The 25,907-nt window shown below is 39.0% G+C and overlaps 2 protein-coding genes across 2 annotated transcripts in view; both read left to right on the plus strand.

Annotated features, from left to right (window-relative positions):
- The first annotated feature begins 17,023 nt into the window (after nucleotides 1–17,023).
- On the plus strand, nucleotides 17,024–24,342 carry LOC132274002 (uncharacterized). Its single transcript, XM_059775139.1, has 5 exons — nucleotides 17,024–17,094; nucleotides 17,242–17,977; nucleotides 18,255–21,805; nucleotides 22,509–22,617; nucleotides 24,160–24,342. The coding sequence occupies exons 1-3, from the start codon at nucleotides 17,024–17,026 to the stop codon at nucleotides 19,203–19,205; spliced, it is 1,758 nt and encodes a 585-aa protein (XP_059631122.1). The 3' UTR covers nucleotides 19,206–21,805; nucleotides 22,509–22,617; nucleotides 24,160–24,342.
- Nucleotides 21,082–25,907, plus strand: part of LOC132274009 (uncharacterized) — a 43,115-nt gene continuing 38,289 nt past the window's right edge. Inside the window, exons 1-2 of the mRNA XM_059775151.1 lie at nucleotides 21,082–21,295; nucleotides 21,422–21,805. Coding sequence (XP_059631134.1) covers nucleotides 21,082–21,295; nucleotides 21,422–21,805 — 598 coding nt within the window. The remainder of the gene's footprint in view (nucleotides 21,296–21,421; nucleotides 21,806–25,907) is intronic.

Here is a 25,907-nt window from a genome sequence, read left to right on the forward strand (position 1 = left end):
TAAATTTGACAAGAATTCAATATCAAAGCATATTTAATTCGATGGAAGCATAAAAGGGAATTTAATAAACTTAAAAGGATTAAATTCTCAAGACTACAAGGCAACTCTAAATATTCTACGAACAAGATACGTCAAATGCCATGTCAAAGACTACTTTAATATCAAGTTACAAGTTCATTCCATACGAGATACAACCATGTGAATTAAATTCCATACAAAGGAAATAATTAAATATAAGTTTCAAAACTTATCTGATTATTCTCAATTTGAAACATGTGAAGGAACTTGTCAAGGAAATCATAGATACCAAGTTAGAAACTTAATCAGGCTCAGGGAACCATTGAATAGGTTTTCTTTTAATTAAAATCTCTAGATTTTAAAACCCATCCAAATGCTCTCAAATTAAAATATGTTATATAACATGCCAAGATTTAATTTAATAGCCTAATACAAGTGCTTTCCATGCAAGATATAACCATGATAATTAAACCTTCATATAAGAAAATAATAAAATGAAAGGTTTCAAAACCTAATAAAATATTCCCGATTTAATATATGTGAAGGTACATGGCATGCACATCAATAATATCAAGTCGGAAATACAATGGAGTAAATAGTACACTTGGAATAAATTAATTAATCAAATTAATTAATTATCTCTAGATCTTAAAACATCTCTGAATACTCTCAAATTCACATATGTTGAAGAGTATGCTAGGGTCTAGTATAATATGACATCACATATTGATTTCAAGCTAGATAAGGCCACATGAATTAAATTTTCATTCAAGAAAATTATTAAATAAAAGCTTCAATACTTGTCTAAATGCTCTCAATTTAATATATGTCAATGATCATATCAAGGTGTAATATAATATCATGCCACATGTTTAAACCAATCTATAATCATCTGGGAGAATCAAATCTCATATAAGAAAAATAATTAATAAAGTTTTTAGATTTGATACCAAGGCATGTAAATAAGTTGCATAAGCATCAATAGCATATAATACATCAAGAATATAAACCTATAGCATCCCGTACCTCAATTTAAGATGAAAATCTCAAATCCCCACCGAAAGAAAAGTGCTCCGAATTCGACGATACTCCTAGGTTATGTCGGGGACAACGAGGGGAGCAACTTTAACATTTGAAGCACCATGAAAATCCAAACCCGAACTCAAAAGTGATCGAAAATGGATTCTAATAAGGAGGAAAGGTAGAGCACATCAAGGCCTATGATAATCGTTAAGGCGGGAGATAAAATACAAAGGCATGCAAGTGGAGCAAAAAAAATGAAGGTGGTAGCCCCTTGGGCTGCCATGGCTGCCGGCCAAGAGGAGGAAGAAGGGTTGACAATTAGATTTTTAAAATTAGGGCAACCTATTTATATAAATCCCAAAAAGTGCCCCGAACGAGCCCCGACGAGTCCGGAAAAGTGGAATCCGCGTAGACGCGCTCAAACGTTAAAACACTGTGAATGAAAAGGAACCGAAATGAAAAAAAAAAATATGAATAAAAGAAGAAACAGCGTCGAAAACTGAGTCCCGAGCAGAGAGATATGCCCCGAATAAGTTTGGCGGCAACCGAGGTCAGAAATCCCTAAAGCTAGGGAAAACGACCGAGAGGAAATTCTAAGAGTTCATAACTATATGAAAAGTGAAAATAAACCCCATACTAGGATCTAGGCTCAAAATGTGGCACTTTGTAATAACTTTTGTTAATTGCATAATGGCCCCTCCAAAAAGGGTTAACTACATTAATGACCCAAAATGAAAATATCTTCCAAAAATATTTTCTTAAAAACCCCTAAAATAAAATATCTCCAAAAGATATTTATGGAAAACACCCCAAGAAATAGGAATGTTTCTGAAGAATCTTTGCATCTATGCCCCTATGGACACGGGGAGCAACTAGAGTACTTTTCTACAAAAGTAAGGATACGTACTTCATGGAAACCACATAAGATAAAGATACGTGAAGTCAAAAACCAACTCCGAGCATAAAAAGTGAGGTTGTGCCAAAAAGTGACAAACGGGGAAAAAGATGAAAAGTGAATAGTGTCAAAAAATTGAAAATATGGAAATGACTCGGTCCTTAAAAGGAAGTTGTCAATCCAAAGGAAATAGTCTTCGAAACCATTTCCAAGTACTCGAGACGACACCAAGTGACGAGAAACAGAAATCGGAAAAGAAAATTAAACGGAAAAAATTTATCCATAAAATTTGAAAAAAAGGAAAGGAGGAAAAATGACTTGATCATTATTTATATATATATATATATATATATATATATACACATATAATATTATGTTAAATGTATATGCTTAGGAGAAAGTCATGGGGCTTTCTCCTTTTACCAAAGCTTCGTTACGAGCAAGGATACTGATTCTGACTTGCTTGACTTATGTTTTGTCTTTGGAGGAGTGAAAACTAAGTTTCGACATCATTTGCCTTAAAAAGAGCTCTGAGATTCATATTAAAGAGTCCCTCAGTGCAGTTTACAGGTAATTTTGCTAGTGTTTCTGGCTTTGTTGTTGTTGTGGATGCCATTAGACGATGTCTGCATTGGAGATAAGCCAAAGGTTTAGGTAATCAATGCCCTCATTGGACTTGACCTCTCCCTCAAGTCTACAGTCATGAGGTTGATATCATCGTGCTTAGGAGCTGGCATGTCTTCCTGAACTATGGGAGCCTTCCATTTACCAGTAGGATCAAGAAAAGCTTGTCTTTTAACCACCATATGATGGATGGTTTGGTTGTTGTGTGTATTGATAAGTGCCTTGACAATGTTAGCCAATTTAGCAAGATCTTCTCATAGTTGGTTGAAAGATTCTTAGATGGATCCCATGGCAAGTGTTTGTCTTCTTGGTTTGATTGCTTTCAAAATGCATGGCCTTTATTAAGTATTGGACTGCAAAATAAAATATAGTTGCTTCTTTGGAGCAATGTTGTTAAGTTATTAACCTTTTGAATAAGAGAAAGAAATTGAATTAGTATTATGGAAAACTATTTAGTTTATGCAATACATGCCTTAATGGTAATTCTCCTTTATGACGGAACTCTAAACAAGAAATATAGAAATTGGAAGGATGGGTCTTCTCCTTGGATGGAAACTTTTGTATCTTATTGATATTACAAGAAATATAACTCATACAAACTGCCCCAGTTAGGGGCTTAGATTACAACCTTGAAATTGGAATACAGGGAAATAAACTGTCATATACAACTATGATTTTTTATACATTTTCTTTTCTTGAAATTTTCTTACTTATTGAACACCCATCCTTTTAATTTATCGGTACCTACAATATATGAATGCATAAAATAATGTCTTAAGGTTGTGAATAACCCTTAGACTTGATTGGGTAGTGTAGGTGTAAAATTTCTGTTTATTAAAAGAAATAAAAAGAGAAATACAACTCACTTAAAACAAATAATTATAATACTAAGAGAAAAGTGTATATTGCTCGATGATTTTATTGGAGGTTTAGGCCTCTATTTATATGAAACAAGGTGGTGGAATTATGGTAGGACTCAGCTTACTTGTCCTCCAATTCATTCCATATACAATATTCTTTACAAATAGAATTCTTTCCTTTTTACAATTCTTTCCATGCCAAACTTTCCTTGCACAGAACTTGCCTTCTTTGTTGAATCCTTTATCTAGCAGGACTGGTCCATCTTTAAATGAAGTTAGGCTAAATGTAGCTTGGTCCAGATGACTCAGCCAATGGGCCGGAAGTTCAACATTAGCAACCCTAGGCTGTTGACGTCTTTATCTGGGCTTGAACAGGGCTGGATTCTTGCAACCAGTTAAGAAAATAAAAACAAAGCTTCAATTATAGCCACGTGGATGACCTTCATTGGAGGGGGATTTTTCCCTCCACACTTTACCCTCAATTCCCTCTTTAATTGGACTACAGCTCTAAATTAAAAGGAAATTGAATTTGCACGGTTGCCACTTTTGCAAGAGGCGGTTCAAGGAGTGTCTATTGTTATTCTGACTCAAGAGCTTCCTCAAGACTTGTTTTTGCCTTCACTGTGCTCATTTCATTCACTGCGCTCTTCACTTTGTCATATCACCAGGTTAGTTCTTCATCTTCTTTTCAATCTTGCATCATGAGCACTTCAACTACTCATGACCACTTAGAAATTATAGACTCTGAATCCACGCCTTCGTCTTCCCCCATTCTAATTAGGGTTCTTCCCCTTAGGGTTTGTAAACCTCTTGAACCTACAAATGATTCGGCTAATCAGTTAGATGATTCCCTAATTTAGGCTGAGACATCCACCTCTGGGTCGAATAACATCTTCACTAAAGAAGAGAGAGAGGCAATTTTGTCTATTCAGCATATCAAGTTTTCCATTGACTCAGTAATGGAAGAATTTGATATCCCTGAAGGAGTAGAGATTGCTGAATATCCAAACACGGCTGATTTTAGTTCAGGAGAGGGCGTCGAAGAGAATGAGTTGCTTCTTTCTGTTGGGCATCTTAACGCTCTTCGGTTCCTTCTTCACCCCTTCCACCATCTGGTCTTTAATAAATTAGGTCTTGCCCCCTTTAAGTGAACCCTAACTTTTTTCGAATAGTCTCGGTACTCTTAGTCTGCCGAAGGCTAGAGAGTCTTGATTTAACTCTTGCTGACCTGCTGATCACTTATACCATCTCCAAGCATGGGATCGAGCCTGGTTGTTTTTACTTTACCTCCTCTTTCTAGTAGAAGATATGTACAGACCTTTCTTCTTCCGAGAAGAAGTGGAAGGAGAGGATGATAATTGTTAGGGGGAACTGGTTTGTATCCCAGTCGAGTAAACTCCATATTCCTCACAAAATTCTGGAAGCTAGGTATAGAGTATTCTCCCTCTCTTCACAGGAAGTGCTCTAGTTGTCTTCCATGTCAAGTTCTAACTTTTCGTTATACTTATGAATTTCTTGGCATTATTTCAGTGATCTTTCCCTCCTCTATAGCTAAGAACAGGCTCTCCTTTCTAGAGGGACAAGTCTGGAGTGAACCCCCATCTATTGAGGAGTTGCTTACTTTGTCCAACCTCCAAGAAATCGCTTCCAGTGCCACAGCTGCAGACCTTATGGATTTGGCACTTCCATCTTTCGACAGCTTCCCCTTGACTGAGGAAGAAAAACAGAGAGCTGAAGCTCTAAAAAAGAAAGCTGCTGAAGAGTAGCCTTTGGTAGTCATCAGATCTACTGAGCCTGAACAGGAAGTTAATGAGGCTCCTCTAAAGAATACAAGGCCGAATCCGTCTTCCACCAGCAAGGACAAAAATGTCCCCAAAAGTAGGGGGAAGAAGGCTTGGGAAACTAACCCAGAGGAGGAAGTTCAGGCTTATGTCCAAGCCGAATCTGGAGAACCTTGGAGAGCTTTCTTCTCAAGGGCTGACAAGTCAGTTATCCATTATGGGGATTCAATAGTCACTAACCCCTTTGTTGTTTTGGCTGTAGCCTGGGGGATATGGCTACCCAAGGATGAAGAGATCATTGGGAACATGGGGCTGGACTAGCTACTACTATTTGCCCCAGTTCATGCCGTAAAGGTTTGAACTTTCCCTTACCTCTGATATTTGTTTAACTTTCCTTTAGCATTAATCTCACCACTGCTATTTGGGTAGAGTATATACCATACCATAGCCCTACGCGCCACTGCTGAGGCTCAGTCCCTTTCACTTAAGAAACTAAAGAGGGGCCTTGCCAACGCTGAGAAGAAGGCTTCAAATGCTGCTCTGAATTTGAAGATAGCTTCCGAGGTGAGGGACGTCTATAAAAACCGCTTGGCTGCTTCTGAAACTAAGGTGGAGGCATTGGAGGCTGAGGTCTGGTGTTTGAAAGACACAATCGGCACCTGCGTTACTGCTAGAAAATAGATGCAAGGATGTTACACCACTTTGGTGTGCTTATCCAGTGCGAAGGCCTTCAGGTTTAGCTTCAACCAGGGCTCTAGTGACAAAACGAAGGATCTAGACGCCTTTGATGCTGACATGGAAGTGTCTTTTCCTTATACTGAGGGTCCACCAGCCTAAGAAGCTAAGGTGTTATTTGCCAAGATGCTGAAGTCTTATCAAAAGGACCATCTAGCTCCAAGTTCTTCAATTCCACTAGCTCTAAGGCCTTTACTCCCTTCAGAAACTGCTTCCAACCTGAATGTGGTTGATGTTTTCGACTCTGCTCTTTTTGATCCAAAAAGGAAGTAGGGTTGTGTAATTTCTTATTTTGAACCGATGAATGCTGAGATAATATATTTTTACTCCTTCGGCTGTAATGATTAAATTTATTTGGAGGTGATTTGCATGTCTGTGAGTGCTTCTGAGTTTCACATTATCACCAAGTAGTAATGTTCTCCTATCTTTGAGGAAGACTCACTGCTTGAGGGCTTCGTACTCCTTGATGTCCGAAGCAAAAACAGGAAAGATGATAAGAAGGGAATCCCTTTGATAGTTCGATTAATATTCGAGGATGGCTTTCCCATCTAGCAATCTAACCGTCAAGGGAACCCTTTTTGCCATTGATTCATATGGAGTAGATATATCAATACTCATTTTCCTTGTATTATTTCGATGTGGGACAAGTTATTTACTTGACTTAGTAATTGTCTTAGTCAGACTTATTGATTTTGGGGATAAAATGTCAAAGAATACAGCAACCTATACTTAGACTTTTGCTAATTCATTTGGGCTTTATCCCAATTCCTTATACTCAGATTCTTTGTGTCTGAGGCATGGAGTTCCTTGTCTTGGAGGAATATGTTGATGGCTTTAAAATACCAACCTTTTGATGCAGCATTCGTGCCATTGTGATCCGAGGATTTTGAAAAGAATTGGCTCAAGAAAGAGGGTTCCTTGATATGTTGATCTCTAAATTTCGCATGAAGATCTAGTTATCAAAGGGCACCGTTCTTGGCGATCAATGAGTATGGGATTGCACCATATATTGAACTCATGTCTTCTATCTGCTTTCGATGTGGGACAAAACTTTCCATGGGTTATATGCCATTGGGCCAAATAAAAAGGGCTTGTAGGTGTGTTACCAAAGAGAATTCTTGCCCCCGGTTGGTCTCAAACCTTATTGACGTAGCCTTGGATTTAAATCGTCCGATGTGGTATACTCTTCGGCTACACGCCTGAGAAGAACTGTATTGTGCCAGACTCTTGAGGTCCGAAGTGATGTATTCCTCGGCTATGAGCCTGAGAGGAACTGTATTGTGTCAGACTCTTAAGGTCCGAAGCGATGTATTCCTCGGTTATAAGTCTAAGAGGAAATGTATTGTGCCAGATTGTTGATGTCTGAAGCGCTGTGTTCCTCGGCTATGAGCCTAAGAGGAACTGTATTGTGCCAGACTCTTGATGTCCGAAGTGATGTGTTCCTCGGCTATGAGCCTGAGAGGAGTTGTATTGTGCTGGACTCTTAAGGTCTAAAGCAATGTGTTCCTCAGCTATGAGCCTGAGAGGAACTGTATTGTACTGGACTCTTGAGGTCCGAAGCGATGTATTCCTCGGCTATAAGCCTGAGAAGAACTATATTGTGCCGAACTCTTGAGGTCCGAAGCGCTGTATTCCTCGGCTATGAGCCTAAAAGGAACTATATTGTGATGGACTTTTGAGGTTCGAAGCACTGTGTTCCTCAGTTATGAGCTTGAGAGGAACTATATTGTGCTAGACTTTTGAGGTCCGAAGCGATGTGTTCCTCGACTATGAGCCTGAGAATAACTGTATTATGCCGGACTCTTAAGGTCCGAAGCCTGAGCTGGAAAACTTACCGAGTATGCAAAACAGGCCAGAGATTCAGAAATGATATGAGGCTAATAAAAAGAGTAACTGTGACTGAGAGGTCTCCCATACAATTGTTTAGGAGACTATCTTCCACAGAGACTCTCTTTGTGGCAACCAGATATGGTGTGCCACCTTTATATCAACTATACACCTCTTGTACTCCTATTCGATGTGGGACAAATAATATAATTTATAATATGGGCCAGAAAGGTAGGTTTTTAAAAGAATTATTGCAAAGAATGCTCACTGGTACCAAGGTTTTGAATACAATTTGGGCTGTGCCGTTACTATTACCAGCGGGCCCTCTTTGTAATGCACTAAAATACTTTAATATTTCCCTATATAAAGGAATGTATAGAGGTATATTTTTATCGATGTGGGACCATAGTATAATATATGTTCTGAGTGGTATAAATTTGTACTTTGTGTGCAAAAATGAGAAAAAAACATTGCAAAGAATTTCCAATGGGTACCTTTGCAATTTACACTCATTCTAAAGTACGTCCTTATGTAAAAGGACTTGTAGAATAATAGTTACAACAGTATAACCAAAAATCAAAAAATGATATAGCGTTGTTTTATTTTTTGTTGTAATATCAGTAGTAGGGTATATGTATTGCCCCCTATGACGACAAAGAAAGTAGCAATAAGTAATATCCCACATCACTAAAGTTTAGAGAGAAAAGGAGCAAAGAAGTGTATCGATCAAGAAACTTTTATTATGTGGGCTTATAAACAGCCATGTCTGTAGAAAAAACAGACATATACTATTTGTAAAAGAAAAGTAAATGGACTTTATTGTCTAATGATAGTACCTTTTTAGGTGTATTGCATTCCATGGACACGCAATTGGATGCCCATCAGCTTTAACCAACTAGTAAGCTCCTTTTCCTACCACTTCAGTGACTCTGTAAGGTCCAGTCCAATTGGGTTGTAACAATTTAACATGGGATGTCTCTTGCTTCAGCACCCAATCACCTTCCACAAAACTTCTGAACCTGACTCACTTTTTATAACTGTTATACAACTGTTGTTGGTATGTAGTGAGCCTAATTACTACAGCATCCCTATTTTCTTCCAAGAGATCGAGGCTGTGCTCGAGCTGTTGATCATTGTTTCCTTCGAGCACCAAATGGGTCTGAAGAGTAGGGACTACTGACTCCATAGGGATGATAGCTTCAGACCCATAAGCCATGGCAAAGGGGTTTCCCCCGTCGGCCTTTGCGGGGTGGTTCGATATGCCCAAAGTACCTGAGGTAGATTCTCGTACTACTTTAACTTGAGCTTCTCTAACTTTTTCTTCAAGCAACTAAAAATGGTTTGGTTAGTTATTTCAGCCTACCTATTCCCCTGTGGATGGCTAACTATGGCTAACTTTTACCTGATCCCATGCTCGACGAAGAATTTTCTTGTGCTTCTATTATCCAAGTTTGGATCATTATCCATCATGATAACCTTTGGTACCCCAAATCGGCATATTATGTTATTCCATAGAAAAATCTTTACTTGCTCATGGGTTACACTTGAATAAGCCTCTACCTCCACCCATTTTGTGAAGTAATATGTGGCTTGCAACCCGTATTCCTTTTGCTCCACAGTTTTGGGTAAAGGACCAACCATATCAATCCCCCATTGTGCGAATGCCATGGATTCACCATCGCGTGCAAGTCTTCAGCAGGCTGGTGTTTCATTAGACCATGTTGCTGGCATTTATCGCATCTCCGAGCATACTCTTCATCTGAGCCAGGTATGGCCAGAAATAACCTTGAGTTAGGACCTTATGTGCTAAAGATCTACCGCCAGAGTAGTTGTCACAGTCCCCGTCATGGATTTGTTTTAGTATCATAAGGGCCTCAGTGGGGCTTAAACATTTCAAGTAAGGACCTGAGAATTACTTCCTATACAATTGATTATTGATGATAGAATATTTAGCTGTGACGATTCTGAGTTTCCTTGCCTCGACTTTCTGGTTCGAAAGAGTTTCATGCTTGAGGTAAGCTTCCAGTGAATCTATCCAGCATGATTCTCGTGGGATATCTGGGATCACCGCTATCTCTTGCCGAGGGCTTATGCTAGGTTCATCCAGGATGTCAATTGGGACTATCTGGACCAAATCTTCGTCTGAAGAAGATGCTGTTGCGGCCAACTGATCTGCTTCAAAATTCTCATCACGAGGTACTTGGTGGAATTCAATTTGATCGAATCCTCATGTAGCACTCTCTACAGCCTCTTTGTATGCTTTCATTCTTTCTTCTTTAGGCTGATATTTGCCTGTTACCTGATTCACAATAAGTTAGGAGTCATTAAAACCTTTAGATACCTTACCTGAAGTTGGTTTGCTAACTAGAGCCCTGTGAGTAAGGCCTCATACTCGGCTTCGTTTTTAGTAGCAGGAAAAGTCAAACAGATTGATTACTACAGTTTGGTGTCTTCAGGGGTTGTGATAACGACTTTGGCCCCGGCACTAGTTAGGTTCGAGGAACCGTTTACCCGAAGCTCCCATTATGGTTCAGGAGGGTCTGGCTCTTTAGGTTTATCTTCATACTCAAGGAGGAAGTCAGCCAATGTCTGTCCTTTATGTGACACCTTTGGCTCATAAGATATATCGAAGGAACTAAGTTCGATGGCCCTAGTTATTCTTCCGAATAAGCCTGGCTTGGAAAGAATAACTCGCGTGGGATAGTTGGTTGGGACTATGATGCTATGTGACTCAAAATAGTGTCGAAGCTTCCTCTTTGCATATACCAATGCTAGTATGATCTTTTCTGCTTTGTGGTACCATGTTTCAGCATCTGTCATTGTCTTACTTATGTAAAAGACTGGATATTAATTCTTCCCTTCTTCTCTAATCAGTACAGCAGTTTTGGCTATGCCAGAGATTGCTAAATACATAATGAGAATCTCACCAGACTTTGAAGCAGACATAATTGGAGGTTCAGCCACGTAGCACTTCAATTAATTGAGAGTAACTTGCTGTTGGGGTCCCCATATATCCTTGTTCTTGGATCTTATTGCATTAAAGAATGGTTTGCACTTATCTGACAACCGGGAGATGAAGCGGGTAAGGGCTGCGATTCGGCCAGTCAGAACCTATACTTCCCTGTGAGTTTTTGGTTCTTGATTTTGTATTAGGGCTTGAGCCTGAGCTGGACTTACCTCGATTGCCCTCTTGTTGATAATATGGCCGAGGAACTGCCCTAAAAAAACCGCAAAGGAAAACTTTGAAGGGTTCAGCTTTATGTTATACTTTCTCAAAGTGTTAAAGACTTCTTGGAGGTGCTTGGGATGTTCCTCCTTCTTCACATTTTTAACCACCATGTCATCGATATAGGCCTCGATCGTCTTTCCCAACATCTCATCGAAGATCTTGTTAACAAGGCATTGGTAAGTTGCCCTAGCATTTTTGAGTCCGAAGAGCATGACTCTGTAACAGTAGGTGCCCTTCTCTGTTATGAAGGCAGTTTTCTCTTCATCTTCTGGATTCATAGGGATTTGGTAAAGCTAGAATACGCATTGAGGAATGTGAGTCTCTCAAAACTAATAGTAGCGTCAACTATCTGATCTATTTTGGGTAATGGAAAGTTGTCTTTAGGGCAATCTTTATTGAGATTGGTAAAATCTATGCACACCCTCCATTTCATATTTTTCTTCTGAACCACCACCACGTTAGAGAGCCATTGTGGGTAGTGCACTTCTCAGATGAAGCCTACTTGAAGCAATTTGTTTACTGCTTCAGCAATAATTCGATTGCGCTCAGAAGCGAACCTTCTGTGTCTTTATTTGACTGGCTTAAATGTCGAATCCACCTTCAAGTTATGGCATGAGACTGAAGGATTGATTCCTACCATATCTAAATGATCCCAAGCAAATGTATCTGCATTTCGTCGAATGACATCAATTAACACTTCCTTTTCTTTGGCAGTGGGAGAAAAGCCTATATAGGTGACTTTCTGGGGATCACCGAGGATTACTTCAACAGCCTCGAGAGATTCCTCGGTAATCTTTGTAGCTTCAGCTTCATCCCCCGCTTTCAAATACTTGGGCAGAGGGCTTCGTAATTGCTGTTTAGACAGACTTCCAGGAGTCGCAACTGATTGGGACTGCTTAAGTATCTTCTTTACCTCATTCTGTGTCAACATGTAGTATTCTTTGGCAGTGACTTGATCTTTCTAAAGATTAATAACCTCCTTACTATCTGGAGACAAGCATCGCATCACTTAATGAAGGGTAAATGGGACCCTGTTCAGTCGGTGGATCCAGCCTCTTCCCATAATAAGATTATAAGAATGATGGATCTCTGTTAGAACAAAGTTCTCATTCAATGTTCCTTTTACCCCAGTGACGGATAAATCAATTACCCCTAGGGGTTCTACCTTCGTGCCATTAAACCCCATCAAGGGACTGGAGGTGGGCCGAATTGATGATGATGGGATCTCTAACTGCTCAAAGACCGCCTTTGTGATAATATTGGCGCTATTACCCAGGTCTATCAGAACCATTTTAATCATGTAGTTTGCCACCAGAAGGCTGATGACTAGTTGATCCTCGTGGGGGAGTTGAACTCTAGATAAATCTGCATCGCCGAACCTAATACTGATACTGCCTGAGGTGATAATGTTCACCAAGGACAACTTTCTTAGCTTATGGGCTAACCTCAGCCTGGATCTATATACTTCTTCCAATTCTTGGTTATCCTTTGATCTCCTATGTATTGCATGGATGACCTTCACTTGATTACCATTTACCCTCTGAGGATTGACCTCCCGAGGCTTTATGTACTCCTTTGCTGTGAGCTAGTCTGCCAGCTCACCCCTAATTATCATATTTTCCACTTGCTACCTAAAGGATCTGCAATGATTGGTTGTATGCCCATAATCTCTATGGTAGGCGCAGTGCTTGTTCATATCCTTATGCTCCAAGGGTTGTTTCATTGGCTGAAGGGCTACGAATTTCATCTTGTTTTCTTGGAATAGCCGAGCCAAGGTGGTGCCAAGGGGTGTGAACTTTTCCTCTATCCTTTGCCTCTTTCAGGTGCCTGAGTGACCGGTGCTGAGGCGTACTGGCTTTTCTAACTTTTCAAATTTGACACCTTTTCTCGAGGCTTATTCTCTACTGTGATGAGGGTGGCATATTGCGTTCGGTGGGCTATATTCTCCTCAAGTTGGATGTAGATCTATGCCCTAGCTGTGACGACCCAAGTTTTTCAACCTGGTGTGTCAATAATGAACCGAAAGAATGACCCGATAACGGATCCAAAATGCAGAAACGAAAGAAAAAAAATGGCCACTAGAGATGTACATCATCCCTAAGGCACCAAAATGACTCCCCATGAAGCCATGGAACTCAAATGAGCCAAACAAATGAAGCAAGAAGGCCTAACCTGAAAGGAAGTGAACCAAGGGTAAAATAGTCATTTCAAACTGAAATGGATGCTACCGGGTATACCATTGGAAGGACAACAAAGAGTGAATGAAGTTGGACTCAAGAATCGCCTGATTCAGAGTCCAAACGGAAAAGATACAAAGAGAATAAAACGCACCCTCCGTTTAAGAGATGTCATGCACCTATCTCACTAAAATAAAAATAACTCTCACTATAGGTAGAGTTTTGAAATGTGGTTGGTACCATTGGAAATCCAACTTCAAGCTCTTGAACTTAGACTCAAGAACAAAGGGCTCTGAAGTTATGGTACTCTGAAGTCGATGTAAGGATTAAGAATGAAAAAGTTATGGTACTCTGAAGTCGATGCAAGGAAACTGCCCAAGGGAAATGAAGTGAGATGCTTCCAGGGAGGATCGGTCGACCAAAGGGCTCTCATCAGCCGGTTGAACCTCCATCGTCGGTCGGCTAAACCCCAATCATCAGACGGCCGAAATGATGAAAATCCTAAATTTGCTACTAGACGCTCCTCGAGCATGTGGTAGTCAGTTAATGGGCTTCATCAGCCAACTAACGCCTCTGCTGTTGTAATTTAAAAGCTGCTGTAGAGTGTGCAAAGCTTACCCTATCTAACTTTGATGCTATGCATGTATTCTATTTGATTCATAATGAGTTTAAACATGATTCCTAGCCTCAATGAAGTATAAACAACATGCAAAACCAGAAAGAAACTTGAAACTTACTCCTATACATGAATTTTTGTATAAAATCCATAAATCTTTCCATAAATAGTTCAAAACTTGTATCTTGAGAGTTTTATGAAATGTGAGCATGTCGGCAAGTGTAAAATGATGTTTTAGACGCACAAAAATGGCCTACAGCCCCATTTCAATCCATTTACAAAAATTGGCCTTTCAACCCCCATTTTCATAAAATAGGCAATTAGGGCAAACACAAGCTTTAAAAGTATACATGTAAACTTGAAATTTAATGGCCCTTGGCCTCATGTTATACATACCAAATAGCCTCCAAAATTATGCTTAGATACACATTAAATGTCAAACAAGCCATCTTAGCTTACAAAATACCATACATCCATGGTAAACAAAATATATAACATCCAAAAGTAAGCATGCTAAGCAAGTGCATTGTGAGGACCTGCATTTTTATCATTTTTTTTTGAACATTTTAGCATTCATGCATTTTATTTTTTATTGTCAAAAATATGATTATTTTGCAAATGTGAATTAAACATCATTATGTGTTAAGAAATATTATAAACTATGTTATGCAAATAGCATATTTGTCAATTAGTATTTCATAAAGGGCATTATGGAATTTTTGTTTTACAAATGGAATACATGGTATTTGATAATTTGATCAAGGGCAAAGTAGACTTTTACTATGCAAAATAGCATAATTGGCATTTGGTTAGTTGTGAAAGGGTATTCTTGTCTTTTATCATGCAAATGGCATGAATGGTATTTAGTAGGAAATAAATGGACTTTTGAGTCATTTCTTATGATTTTGGTTTTAATCCATGGAGGGGATGACATGTGTAGGTGTATGTGGTTGCACCATATCCATTCATTTTATAACATATAGTATTCCTAGTGTTTTGTTCTTAGAAACCATTTTGGCAAAACCCAATTTTCGTGCATTCTATTTCCTTTCCATAGTGATACCTTTTAAGCTAAATTTTGGAAGCTTTGTGTTGGGATTTTGATGGGTCTTTGTGAAGGAAAAATGTTCCTTAGATAGTGAGGGTTCTTTTGATATCAAACTTGAGTCCATTTGTTTTGTTGCTGGGTTTGGAAAGTGGTGTTAAACGAAGAGGGTTTTGGTTGCAAACAAAGAAGGAAAGTGTTCTTCACCTTCTAGTTGCTGATTTTGATCCATTTTTGGTGTGGTTTTGAATTGTTGAGCAAGTGTTCAAGCTTCCCTTGAGTTAGGATTGTCTAACCCTCAATTCCTTTGCCTTTAGTGAGTTATCTCTTTCAATTTGAGTTGCAAAGTGTATAAACAACCTAAGCTGATGCTGAAACTGCTTGGCTGAAATTGCATGCTGCTATTTTGCTCTAATTCATATAAATTCGTAATTTATCATTCAGAGATGATTTAATATTATGATAATATAGTGAATTAGCTTTCATTTAGAATTGGTTTCACATAAATTGGTTGAGAAATGAATTTACCATGAATTTTTGAAGTTAGAGGGTTCTTGCTGGGCATTCTGGGTTGGGGTAGATTCTGTCCGAGATTTTTTCATCAAACCTGCTTTAGATGGTATGGTATTTTGATGAAATAAAATTTTATCTTAAAAATATAGTATTTTAAATTTCAGTGGCCTTTGGATTCACTCCATTTGGATAAAAATTGAATTTACTATGAATTTTTGAAGATGGAAGCTACAGGCTGGAAATCAGTGTCTGACAGATTTTTATTTCGAAATTGTGGATTAAAACTGTTCCAATTGGGAAGGTATTTTGTTAAACTAAATTGACACTTTCAAATCACATTGTTTAAGCTTTCATTAGGCTTTGGACTCACTCAATTTGACTTAGAATTGAATTTGTTATGAATTTTCAAAGATGGAAGCTACAGGCTGGAAATCAGTTTCTGGCAGATTTTAGTTCAAACTTTTGGGTCAAAACTGTTCCAATTGGGAAGGGATTTTGTTAAAATAAATTGACACTCTCAAAGTACATTGTTTAAGCTTTCATTAGGCTTTGGAATCACTCAATTTTACTTATAATTGAATTTGTTATGAATTTTCAAAGATGGAAGTAACATGCTCCATGTGAACTGTTTACTGTTTAGCCTTGACTTATAATTGAATTTGCTATGAATTTTCAAAGATGGAAGTAACATGCTGCATGTGAACTGTTTACTGTTTAGAAACTTTGGAATATGACACAAATGTGCATTCATCTTGCATGGTCATGGGGTTAAGGTTAGAATGGAAAGAGGAAGTGAAAGTTCAGTAAAATGATTTTGAAAACCGGATAACAGGGAGGTGCCTTGTATCCATGAGTTAGGAATGTGGGATTGATTCAATGATTTCAAAACTGGACAAGGAGTTGCCTTGTCTGTGCAGTTAATGGAAATCTAGAGAAGACGTAGGAGTTTCCTACACATAATTATGTCACTAGGCCCCAAATGATTACAAGGAGTTGCCTTGGATCAGGGACAGATGATCAATTCTCTTCTCGTGGTACAGGGAGCAGCTCTGGCCAGATTACATTAACTTTTTGTGATGGAAATTGGATTTTGGGAAGTGAGAAGTGTCTGTGGCATTAGCATTAGCATCCGCATTGCATGGCACTTCATTTTATTATCCTACATGACATTAGTTCTTTCCCGAGTTTATATGATCCCATTATCCTTTATCTATTCTTTGTTTGGATTCACGGAGGTATTAAGGAGTGCGCTTTAGGCAATTCCTGCTGAGCTGTGGTTGCTCATTCCTATCTTATTCACATCTTTTCAAGTCATAGCATGGATGGTGTGGAGGGTGTTCCTCCTCAGCTGTAGACAGAGTCGGGGCTGGTGTTGTTGTGTTATATTCCGCATAATAGACTATGTTTTGTATTATATTTCCTAGAATTTTCCTGGCATGTAATAAATTTTCTTTCAGACTTTAAAACTTTAAAGTTTTAATATTTACATCTTATCTATTTATTTTCAATCTTGATTTTATAAAGAGAAATAGATAGGTGGATGTGTGGTTCAGACAGGTTACAGGGATATTCAGTGATTTTGAGACTATGATTATTTGTGTGTTGTGTTCACAATCTGGACTACGGTCTTGGGGCGTGACAGTTATGGTATCAGAGCATGGTTCCTATAACCTAGGGACGATGGGTAGAGGTCTGTCTACAGCTGTGTGTGTAGGGGCTTGCATTGTCTTGTGTGCTTACATGTTTATCTGGTATTTGTCTTATAAGCATGCTTATGTGAATATGTGATTATGTGTTGATTACGACAAAACATGCTATAGGTTTTATGGCTTTTATTCATATGAGTCAGTTTGGGACTATGGATAGTGACATTGTTATTGATGTGCATTTCATTGTAGTATGCCACCTCGTAGGAAGGACAAAGCACCGAGAGGCCAAGAGAGTGGGCCTGTAGTTGGACGGTCTGGGGAGAGTTCTGCATTTCACCCTATGGGACAGGGAGGTTTGCCACCGCTGGTGATGTCTGCAGGGGAAGATGAGACAAAAAGACGTCTCAAACTTATCTCCATATTTGTCAGGCTCATGCCTACACTGTTTGAAGGTGGGACTGATCCGTTGTTGGCAGATGATTGGTTTAACCCGGTGGAAAAGCATATTGATGCTCTGGCACTTGAAAATGATTCTGTGAAGATTCTGTTGGCTACCTACAACTTTACTAGGGATGCCAAATTGTGGTGGAAGTTAGTGTCTATTAGAGTGGACGTGAAGACATTATCGTGGGATGCTTATAAGGAGTTATTTTACAATAAGTTCTTTCCTACAACTAAAAGATGGGAGCTGCACAAGGAGTTTATCTCTCTGTTCCAGAACAATTCTATGACAGTGACAGACTACGAGAATAAATTCACTTCTCTTTCTCGTTTTGCTTCAGAGATTGTAAGTAAGGAATCAGATAAAGTCCATAAGTTTGTAGAGGGACTCCATCATCAGATTATGACTTTTGTGGCAGCACAGTGCCTACAGACTTATCCTGAGGCTGTAGAAAGGGCATTGATTGTTGAAGCTGAGCTGAATGATAAAAATCAAACTCGGGATCAGTGGAAGCGAGACGAGCCAGTGGTTCAGGGGCTGAGGGTCAGTCTAGCAAGAGGCATAGAGGGGTTCATCTAGGTCCGGAGGATAGCAGTCAGGCCGACCTACTCCTTCGACTTCCGTACCATCAGGAGCAGGTAGGAGTGAGGTTATATATTTCGGATGTCAGCTGCCTGGTCATTATGTGTCTGATTGTCCACAGTCTTTTTCTACGAGAGCTTGCTTTGGATGTGGGCAGCAGGGCCACAGGGTTAGAGACTATCCGAGGAGGAGTGGTGGCTCAGGTAGAGGTTCTGGTAGTGGTCGTGGTACATAACAGAGACCATTTCAGTCTGCTACAATACAGTCTGGGTCTAAACCACCACAGCCAACTTCATCTTCACGGGGATCGAGACCAGTTGGGAGGGGTAGTTTTACAGGGACTAGTCAGCAGTCCGGGGTTCAGGCTGGAGGTTCACAGGCTCAGATATCCCAAGGCCGAGTGTATGCACTTCTTGAGACATCTTCAGGACCGTCAGTGGTGAGGGGTATGTTTCCAGTCTTTAGATCTTGGGCTCGTATTTTGTTTGATTCTGGTGCATCTCATTCATTCATTTCATGCACATTTGCACTTGCATCAGGATTGGAGGTTGGCTTTTTGGACCGAGTGTTGAGTGTTGATACGCCAGTCAGTGGTTCATTAGTTGTGAGCAGAGTGGTGCGAGATTGTGCCATTGTGATTGCTGGGTGGACTTTGGTTCTTGATCTTATCCTTCTTGAGATGACAGGGTTTGACATCATTCTTGGGATGGATTGGTTATCATCATTTCATGCCACCATTGATTGCTTCAGTGGTAGAGTTTCAGTGTATACGCCGGAGGGAGATTGTTTTGTGTTTGTGGGAGATCGGGGTGATTCCTTGGTTTCAGCTTGTTATGGTGTTCGTGGTTGGGACTGTTGTGATTTCTTCTTAGCTAGCATTTTAGCTGAAGAAAATGGTGATGTGGGGACAGTTTATCCGTCAGTTGTTTGTGAGTTCTTGGATGTGTTTCCGAATGACTTACCAGATTTACCTCCTAGAAGAGAGGTTAAGTTTGCGATTGACTTAATGCCTGGTACTGCACCAATTTCTATGGCTCCGTATCGTATGGCACCAGCAGAGCTGGAGGAATTAAAGATGGATGATTTGAGGTTGAAGGGTTTTATTCAGCCTAGTGTTTCACCATGGGGCGCGCCAGTGTTATTTGCAAAGAAAAATGATGGTCCTATGAGGTTGTGCATTGATTATTGAAAATTGAATCATGCAACCATCAAGAACAAGTATCCTTTACCGTGGATTGATGATTTGTTTGATCAGTTGAGGGGAGCTATTTGCTTTTCCAAGATTGATCTGAGATCTGGTTACTACCAGTTACGAGTTCGGGATGAGGATATTCCGAAGGCAGCTTTTTGTACGCGGTATGGTCATTATGAGTTCCTTGTGATGCCTTTTGGTTTGACGAATGCGCCAGCGGCATTCATGGATCTGATGCACCGTGTCTTTCATAGATATCTGGACCAGTTTGTGGCAGTGTTTGTGGATGACATTTTGGTGTATTCACGATCTCGAGAGGATCACGAGATCCATCTGAGGATAGTGTTACAGATGCTGAGAAAGCACCATTTGTATGCCAAGTATTCCAACTGTGAATTTTGGCTGCAAGAGGTGAAGTTTTTGGGACATGTTGTTTCGGATAATGGGGTGTCAGTTGATCCTTCGAAGATAGAAGCAGTTCTAGATTGGGAACGTCCCAAGAATGTGTATGAGATTCGGAGTTTTCTTGGCTTAGGGGGTTATTACCGCAGGTTTGTGAAGGACTTTTCTCGCTTAGCTGCTCCTATGACTCGGATGACCCGAAAGGGAATCAGATTTGATTGGACTGAAGCTTGTGAGTTATCTTTTTAGGAGTTGAAGACTAGATTGACTACAGCTCCATTATTGGTGATACCTGAGCGTGGCTTGGGTTATGTTGTCTTTTGTGATGCTTCTCGGGATGGTTTGGGCTGTGTGTTGATGCAGGGTGGTAAGGTAGTGGCTTATGGATCTAGACAGTTAAAGATTCACGAGCTTAACTATCCCACCCATGACTTAGAGTTAGCAGCAGTTGTTTTTGCTTTGAAAAGCTAGAGGCATTATTTGTATGGTGAGAGATTCGAGGTGTTCTCAGATTACAAAAGTCTCAAGTACCTTTTCTCTCAGAAGGACTTGAATAACAAGTAGAGGCGATGGGTTGAATATTTGGAAGACTATGATTTTGATTTGCAGTATCATCCGGGTAAGGCGAATGTGGTAGCAGATTCCTTAAGCTGGAAGTCTCGTGGAGTTTTGGCTGCGTTAGCCATTCGGAAATGAAAGTTGTTGGAGGATCTAGCAGAGATGGGATTACAGTGTTATGATGATAGTGTTGGTTATGAGTTAGCCTTTCTTTTTAGTCTTGTGGTTCAACCTACTCTTATTACACGGGTAATTGAGGCACAGAGACAGGACTCAGATTTAGCTATCATTCATTAGTTGATTTCAAGTGGGGACACAGTAAAGGACTGGACCTTACACACGGATGGTGGTTTACGGTTCAGAGGTTTGCTTGTGGTTCCTACGGTTTGTCGGGAGGATGTGTTACGGGAGTTTCACACTTCTCGTTTTACTGTGCATCCAGGTGGTACTAAAATGTATCATAATTTAAAACGCCAGTATTGGTGGAATGGGATGAAGGCAGATGTAGCTCAGTTTGTTGCCAGATGTCTTACTTGTCAGCAGGTAAAGGCAGAGCATCAGAGACCTGCAGGTTTGTTGTAGCCATTGCCAGTAGTACAGTGGAAATGGGAATGTATTGCTATGGATTTTGTGACAGGACTTCCGAGGTCACCAAGGGATAATGAGTCTATTTGGGTCATTATTGTCTGTTAAGGCGACAGATTCTGCTGAGGCACTTGGCAGATTGTATGTTAAAAAGATTGTCAGATTGCATGGGGTTCCATTGTCTATTGTTTCGGACAGGGATGCCAAGTTCACATCGAAGTTCTGGGAAGGGCTTCATGCAGCGTTTGGTTCACCGTTGCATTTTAGTACGGCATTCCATCCGCAGACGGACGGCCAGTTGGAGCGTACTATCTAGATCTTGGAAGATATGCTTCGGGCCTGCGTACTTGATTTTGGTGGTAATTGGGAGGATCATTTACCTCTTGTTGAGTTTGCCTATAACAATAGCTATCAGTCGAGCATTGAGATGGCTCCTTTTGAGGCATTGTATGGTAGGCCTTATCGTTCTCCTGTTTGTTGGACTGTGGTGGGTGAGACAGCTGCCTTAGGGCCAAACATTGTCTTGGAAACCATTGAAAAAAGTAAGATGATTCGGCAACGGTTGTTGACTACTCAGAGCCGACAAAAAAGTTACGCAGATAGACGGAGACGACCATTATCTTTTGAGGTGGGAGACCACGTGTTTCTCAAGGTTTCTCTATGAAAAGGATTGCTACGGTTTGGAAAGAATGGCAAGTTGTCACCTCGTTTCATTGGGCCATTTGAGATTTTGGACCGGGTGGGCGAGGTTGCTTATAAATTGGCATTGCCACCACTGATGGATAGGGTCCATAATGTGTTTCATGTTTCGATGTTGCAGAAGTATGAGCCGGATCCATCACATGTATTGAGTTGGGTTGATGTTGACATTGATGAGGACGTTTCTTACGAGGAGGGACCCGCTCAGATTCTTGACACTCGGGACAAAGTGTTAAGGGCTAAAACGGTGACTCTCGTGAAGGTTTTGAGGCGACATCACGGTATTGAGGAGGCAACGTGGGAACGGGAACAGGATGTTTGTTCTGCGTATCCGAGTTTGTTTTCTTCACCAGGTATGACTTGATTTCGAGGATGAAATCCTTGTATGTTGGGGAGACTGTGAGGACCTGCATTTTTATCATTTTTTCGAACATTTTAGCATTCATGCATTTTATTTTTTATTGTAAAAAATATGATTATTTTGTAAATGTGAATTAAACATCATTGTGTGTTAAGAAATATTATAGACTATGTTATGCAAATAGCATATTTGTCAATTAGTATTTCATAAAGGGCATTATGGACTTTTTGTTTTACAAATGGAATACATGGTATTTGATAATTTGATCAAGGGAAAAGTAGACTTTTACTATGCAAAATAGCATAATTGGCATTTGGTTAGTTGTGAAAGGGTATTCTTCACTTTTATCATGCAAATGGCATGAATGGTATTTAGTAGGAAATAAAAGGACTTTTGAGTCATTTCTTATGATTTTGGTTTTAATCCATGGAGGGGATGACATGTGTAGGTGTATGTGGTTGCACCATATCCATTCATTTTATAACATATAGTATGCCTAGTGTTTTGTTCTTAGAAACCATTTTGGCAAAACCCAATTTTCGTGCATTCTATTTCCTTTCCATAGTGATACATTTTAAGCTAAATTTTGGAAGCTTTGTGTTGGGATTTTGATGGGGCTTTGTGAAGGAAAAATGTTCCTTAGATAGTGAGGGTTCTTTTGATATCAAACTTGAGTCCATTTCTTTTGTTGCTAGGTTTGGAAAGGGGTGTTAAAAGAAGAGGGTTTTGGTTGCAAACAGAGGGTTTTGATCCATTTTTGGTGTGGTTTTGAATTGTTGAGCAAGTGTTCAAGCTTCCTTCGAGGTAGGATTGTCTAACCCTCAATTCCTTTGCCTTTAGTGAGTTATCTCTTTCAATTTGAGTTGCAAAGTGTATAAACAACCTAAACTGATGCTAAAACTGCTTGGCTGAAATTGCATGCTTCTATTCTACTCTAATTCATATAAATTCGTAATTTATCATGCAGAGCTGATTTGATATTATGATAATATAGTGAATTATCTTTCATTGAGAATTGGTTTCACATAAATTGGTTAAGAAATGAATTTACCATGAATTTTTGAAGTTAGAGGGTTCTTGCTGGGCATTCTGGGTTGGGGTAGATTCTGTCCGAGATTTTTTCATCAAACCTGCTTTAGATGGTACGGTATTTTGATAAATTAAAATTTTATCTTAAAAATATAGTATTTTAAATTTCAGTGGCCTTTGGATTCACTCCATTTGGATAAAAATTGAATTTACTATGAATTTTTGAAGATGGAAGCTACAGGCTGGAAATCAGTGTCTGACAGATTTTTATTTCGAAATTGTGGATTAAAACTGTTCCAATTGGGAAGGTATTTTGTTAAACTAAATTGACACTTTCAAAGTACATTGTTTAAGCTTTCATTAGGCTTTGTACTCACTCAATTTGACTTAGAATTGAATTTGGTATGAATTTTCAAAGATGGAAGCTACAGGCTGGAAATCAGTTTCTGGTAAATTTTAGTTCGAACTTTTGGGTCAAAACTGTTCCAATTGGGAAGGGATTTTGTTAAAATAAATTGACACTCTCAAAGTACATTGTTTAAGATTTGATTAGGATTCGGAATCACTCAATTTGACTTATAATTGAATTTGTTATGAATTTTCAAAGATGGAAGTAACATGCTGCATGTGAACTGTTTACTGTTTAGCCTTGACTTATAATTGAATTTGTTATGAATTTTCAAAGATGGAAGTAACATGCTGCATGTGAACTGTTTACTGTTTAGAAACTTCAGAACATGACACAAATGTGCATTCATCTTGCATGGTCATGGGGTTAAGGTTAGAATGGAAAGAGGAAGTGAAAGTTCAGTAAAATGATTTTGAAAACCAGATAACAGGGAGGTGCCTTATATCCGTGAGTTAGGAAAGTGGGATTGATTCAGTGATTTCAAAATTGGACAAGGAGTTTCCTTGTCTGTGTAGTTAATGGAAATCTAGAGAAGACGTAGGAGTTGCCTACACATAATTGTGTCACTAGGCCCCAAATGATTACAAGGAGTTGCCTTAGATCAGGGATAGATGATCAATTCTCTTCTCGTGGTACAGGGAGCAGCTCTGGCCAGATTACATTAACTTTTTGTAATGGAAATTGGATTTTGGGAAGTGAGAAGTGTCTGTGGCATTAGCATTAGCATCCGCATTGCATGGCACTTCATTTTACTATCCTACATGACATTATTTCTTTCCCGAGTTTATATGATCCCATTATCCTTTATCTATTCTTTGTTTAGATTCACGGAGGTATTAAGGAGTGCGCTTTAGGTAAATCCTGTTGAGCTGTGGTTGCTCATTCCTATCTTATTCACATCTTTTCAGGTCATAGCATGGATGGTGTGAAGGGTGTTCCTCCTCCGCTATAGACAGAGTCGGGGCTGGTGTTGTTATGTTATATTCCACATAATAGACTATGTTTTGTATTATATTTCCTAGAATTTTCCTAACATGTAATAAATTTTCTTTCAGACTTTAAAACTTTAAAGTTTTAATATTTGTATCTTATCTATTTATTTTCAGTCTTGATTTTATAAAGAGAAATAGATAGGTGGATGTGTGGTTCAGACAGGTTACAAGGATATTCAATGATTTTGAGACTGTGATTATTTGTGTGTTGTGTTCACAATCCGGACTACGGTCTAGGGGCGTGACATGCATGTCCATAAGCAAAAATATTCCCAAGTGCTTATAAGCCTCTAAGGATGATGAGCATCCGAGAACATTGTATCCTTACCTATTAAATAACCCACACAACTAGGATGAGTAATCAAGTTACTCGTAGAAAGAAGCATATGTGTGTACCCTAAAGTTTTAATGTCATTGCAAGATCAATATAGACGAATACAAGAGAGCATTCCACTTAACGTCTATGTTCAAGGTGTTCTAAGGAATCATCTTCAGCTAACTTAATTAATTCTATAACAATGCAACAACATTATCAATATAAATTTGAGGTTATTTGAAATTAATTTGGAATCTAGAGAATTTAATTATTTTTATTTAATTAAATTCTATCTAATTGCTCCATGGATTTAATTGTGTTTTGGAAGTTGTTTCTATGTTTAAATCATGAACTTATACTTGTTGTATATTCACTTGGTTACATTTTGAGCATTGGATACCATAGTTGTTATATTTATATTCATGAGAATTTATTTTTCTTATTGAATATATCATTGTCTTGTGTAATGAGTTGCACATTTTGTATTTGACATCTTTCATGCCATAGTAGATATGGACTTAGAACATGTATTGTATGTGTTTCCAATTTTAGTGTGCGTGGTAGATAGTTGATTATCTTGTATATACATGTTGATATATACGTTGTTGCACAACTTGTTGATTTTAGAAACTTGGGGATGTCATTGTTTAACTAAGGCTAGGACATGGTTCTAGTACGGGGGATTGTCCCTCTACAAGTCTAGTGCACACATGGGGAGGTTACCCGTGGGCTAGTAACCCTAAAGTAACTATGGTGTCAGTCTAATCCGGCTTGACGTCCAAGTATCCACCTGGTTTGATTTCGCATTACATTTCAAGTTGATAACTAGATGATATCATAACTTGTTGTTCCTTATTTGATTTCTGGTGTCTTCTCGGGCGGTGCACAAAACAATGCACAAAACTTTAAGTTTGGAAATTAGTGTCAAGTGGGCACAATAATTTAAATTTATAAATCGCTTAACACCTATACTATATAATATGAGTGAGAAAGGATCGTCCCAAGGGATTGAGTGTCGTACTAGGTTGAGGAATCAAAATTAGAGTTAGTAGGTCGAGTGAACAAAATAGTGGTTGGTTGGTTGAATTAAACTAGATGCAAATTAAATTAAAGTAAACAATAATGCAATAGAGAGAATAAAAGAGAGAGAGATCTTGGGGTTTAGAGATCACCACTAAGCATAGCTTTTCTACACCTTTAATAAATGATTAATGAGGGGAAGAACATGTATTACAACAAAGTGTGTGTGAGTGGTTGTTTCAACAAGCATGGATGACAAAGTAACGACCCAGTCATTTGCCTTCCTTTCCTTTTTCTTGAAATTTTACGAATGAATTTTTTTCGTTTA

The sequence above is a fragment of the Cornus florida genome, unplaced genomic scaffold (genome assembly GCF_030987335.1).
Source record: "Cornus florida cultivar Cherokee Brave unplaced genomic scaffold, ASM3098733v1 CherokeeBrave_3.0.0_Hap2_Chr09, whole genome shotgun sequence".
Lineage (NCBI taxonomy): Eukaryota > Viridiplantae > Streptophyta > Magnoliopsida > Cornales > Cornaceae > Cornus > Cornus florida.

What these genes read in the sequence shown, in the direction of transcription:
- LOC132274002 (XM_059775139.1), top strand. Translation starts at nt 17,024, where the DNA reads ATGGGTAGAGGTCTGTCTACAGCTGTGTGTGTAGGGGCTTGCATTGTC. An exon ending in TGTGCTTACATGTTTATCTG is followed by an intron (nt 17,095 to 17,241) that starts GTATTTGTCTTA and finishes ATTTCATTGTAG; the next exon opens with TATGCCACCTCGTAGGAAGG. An exon ending in CAGTGGTTCAGGGGCTGAGG is followed by an intron (nt 17,978 to 18,254) that starts GTCAGTCTAGCA and finishes GGTACATAACAG; the next exon opens with AGACCATTTCAGTCTGCTAC.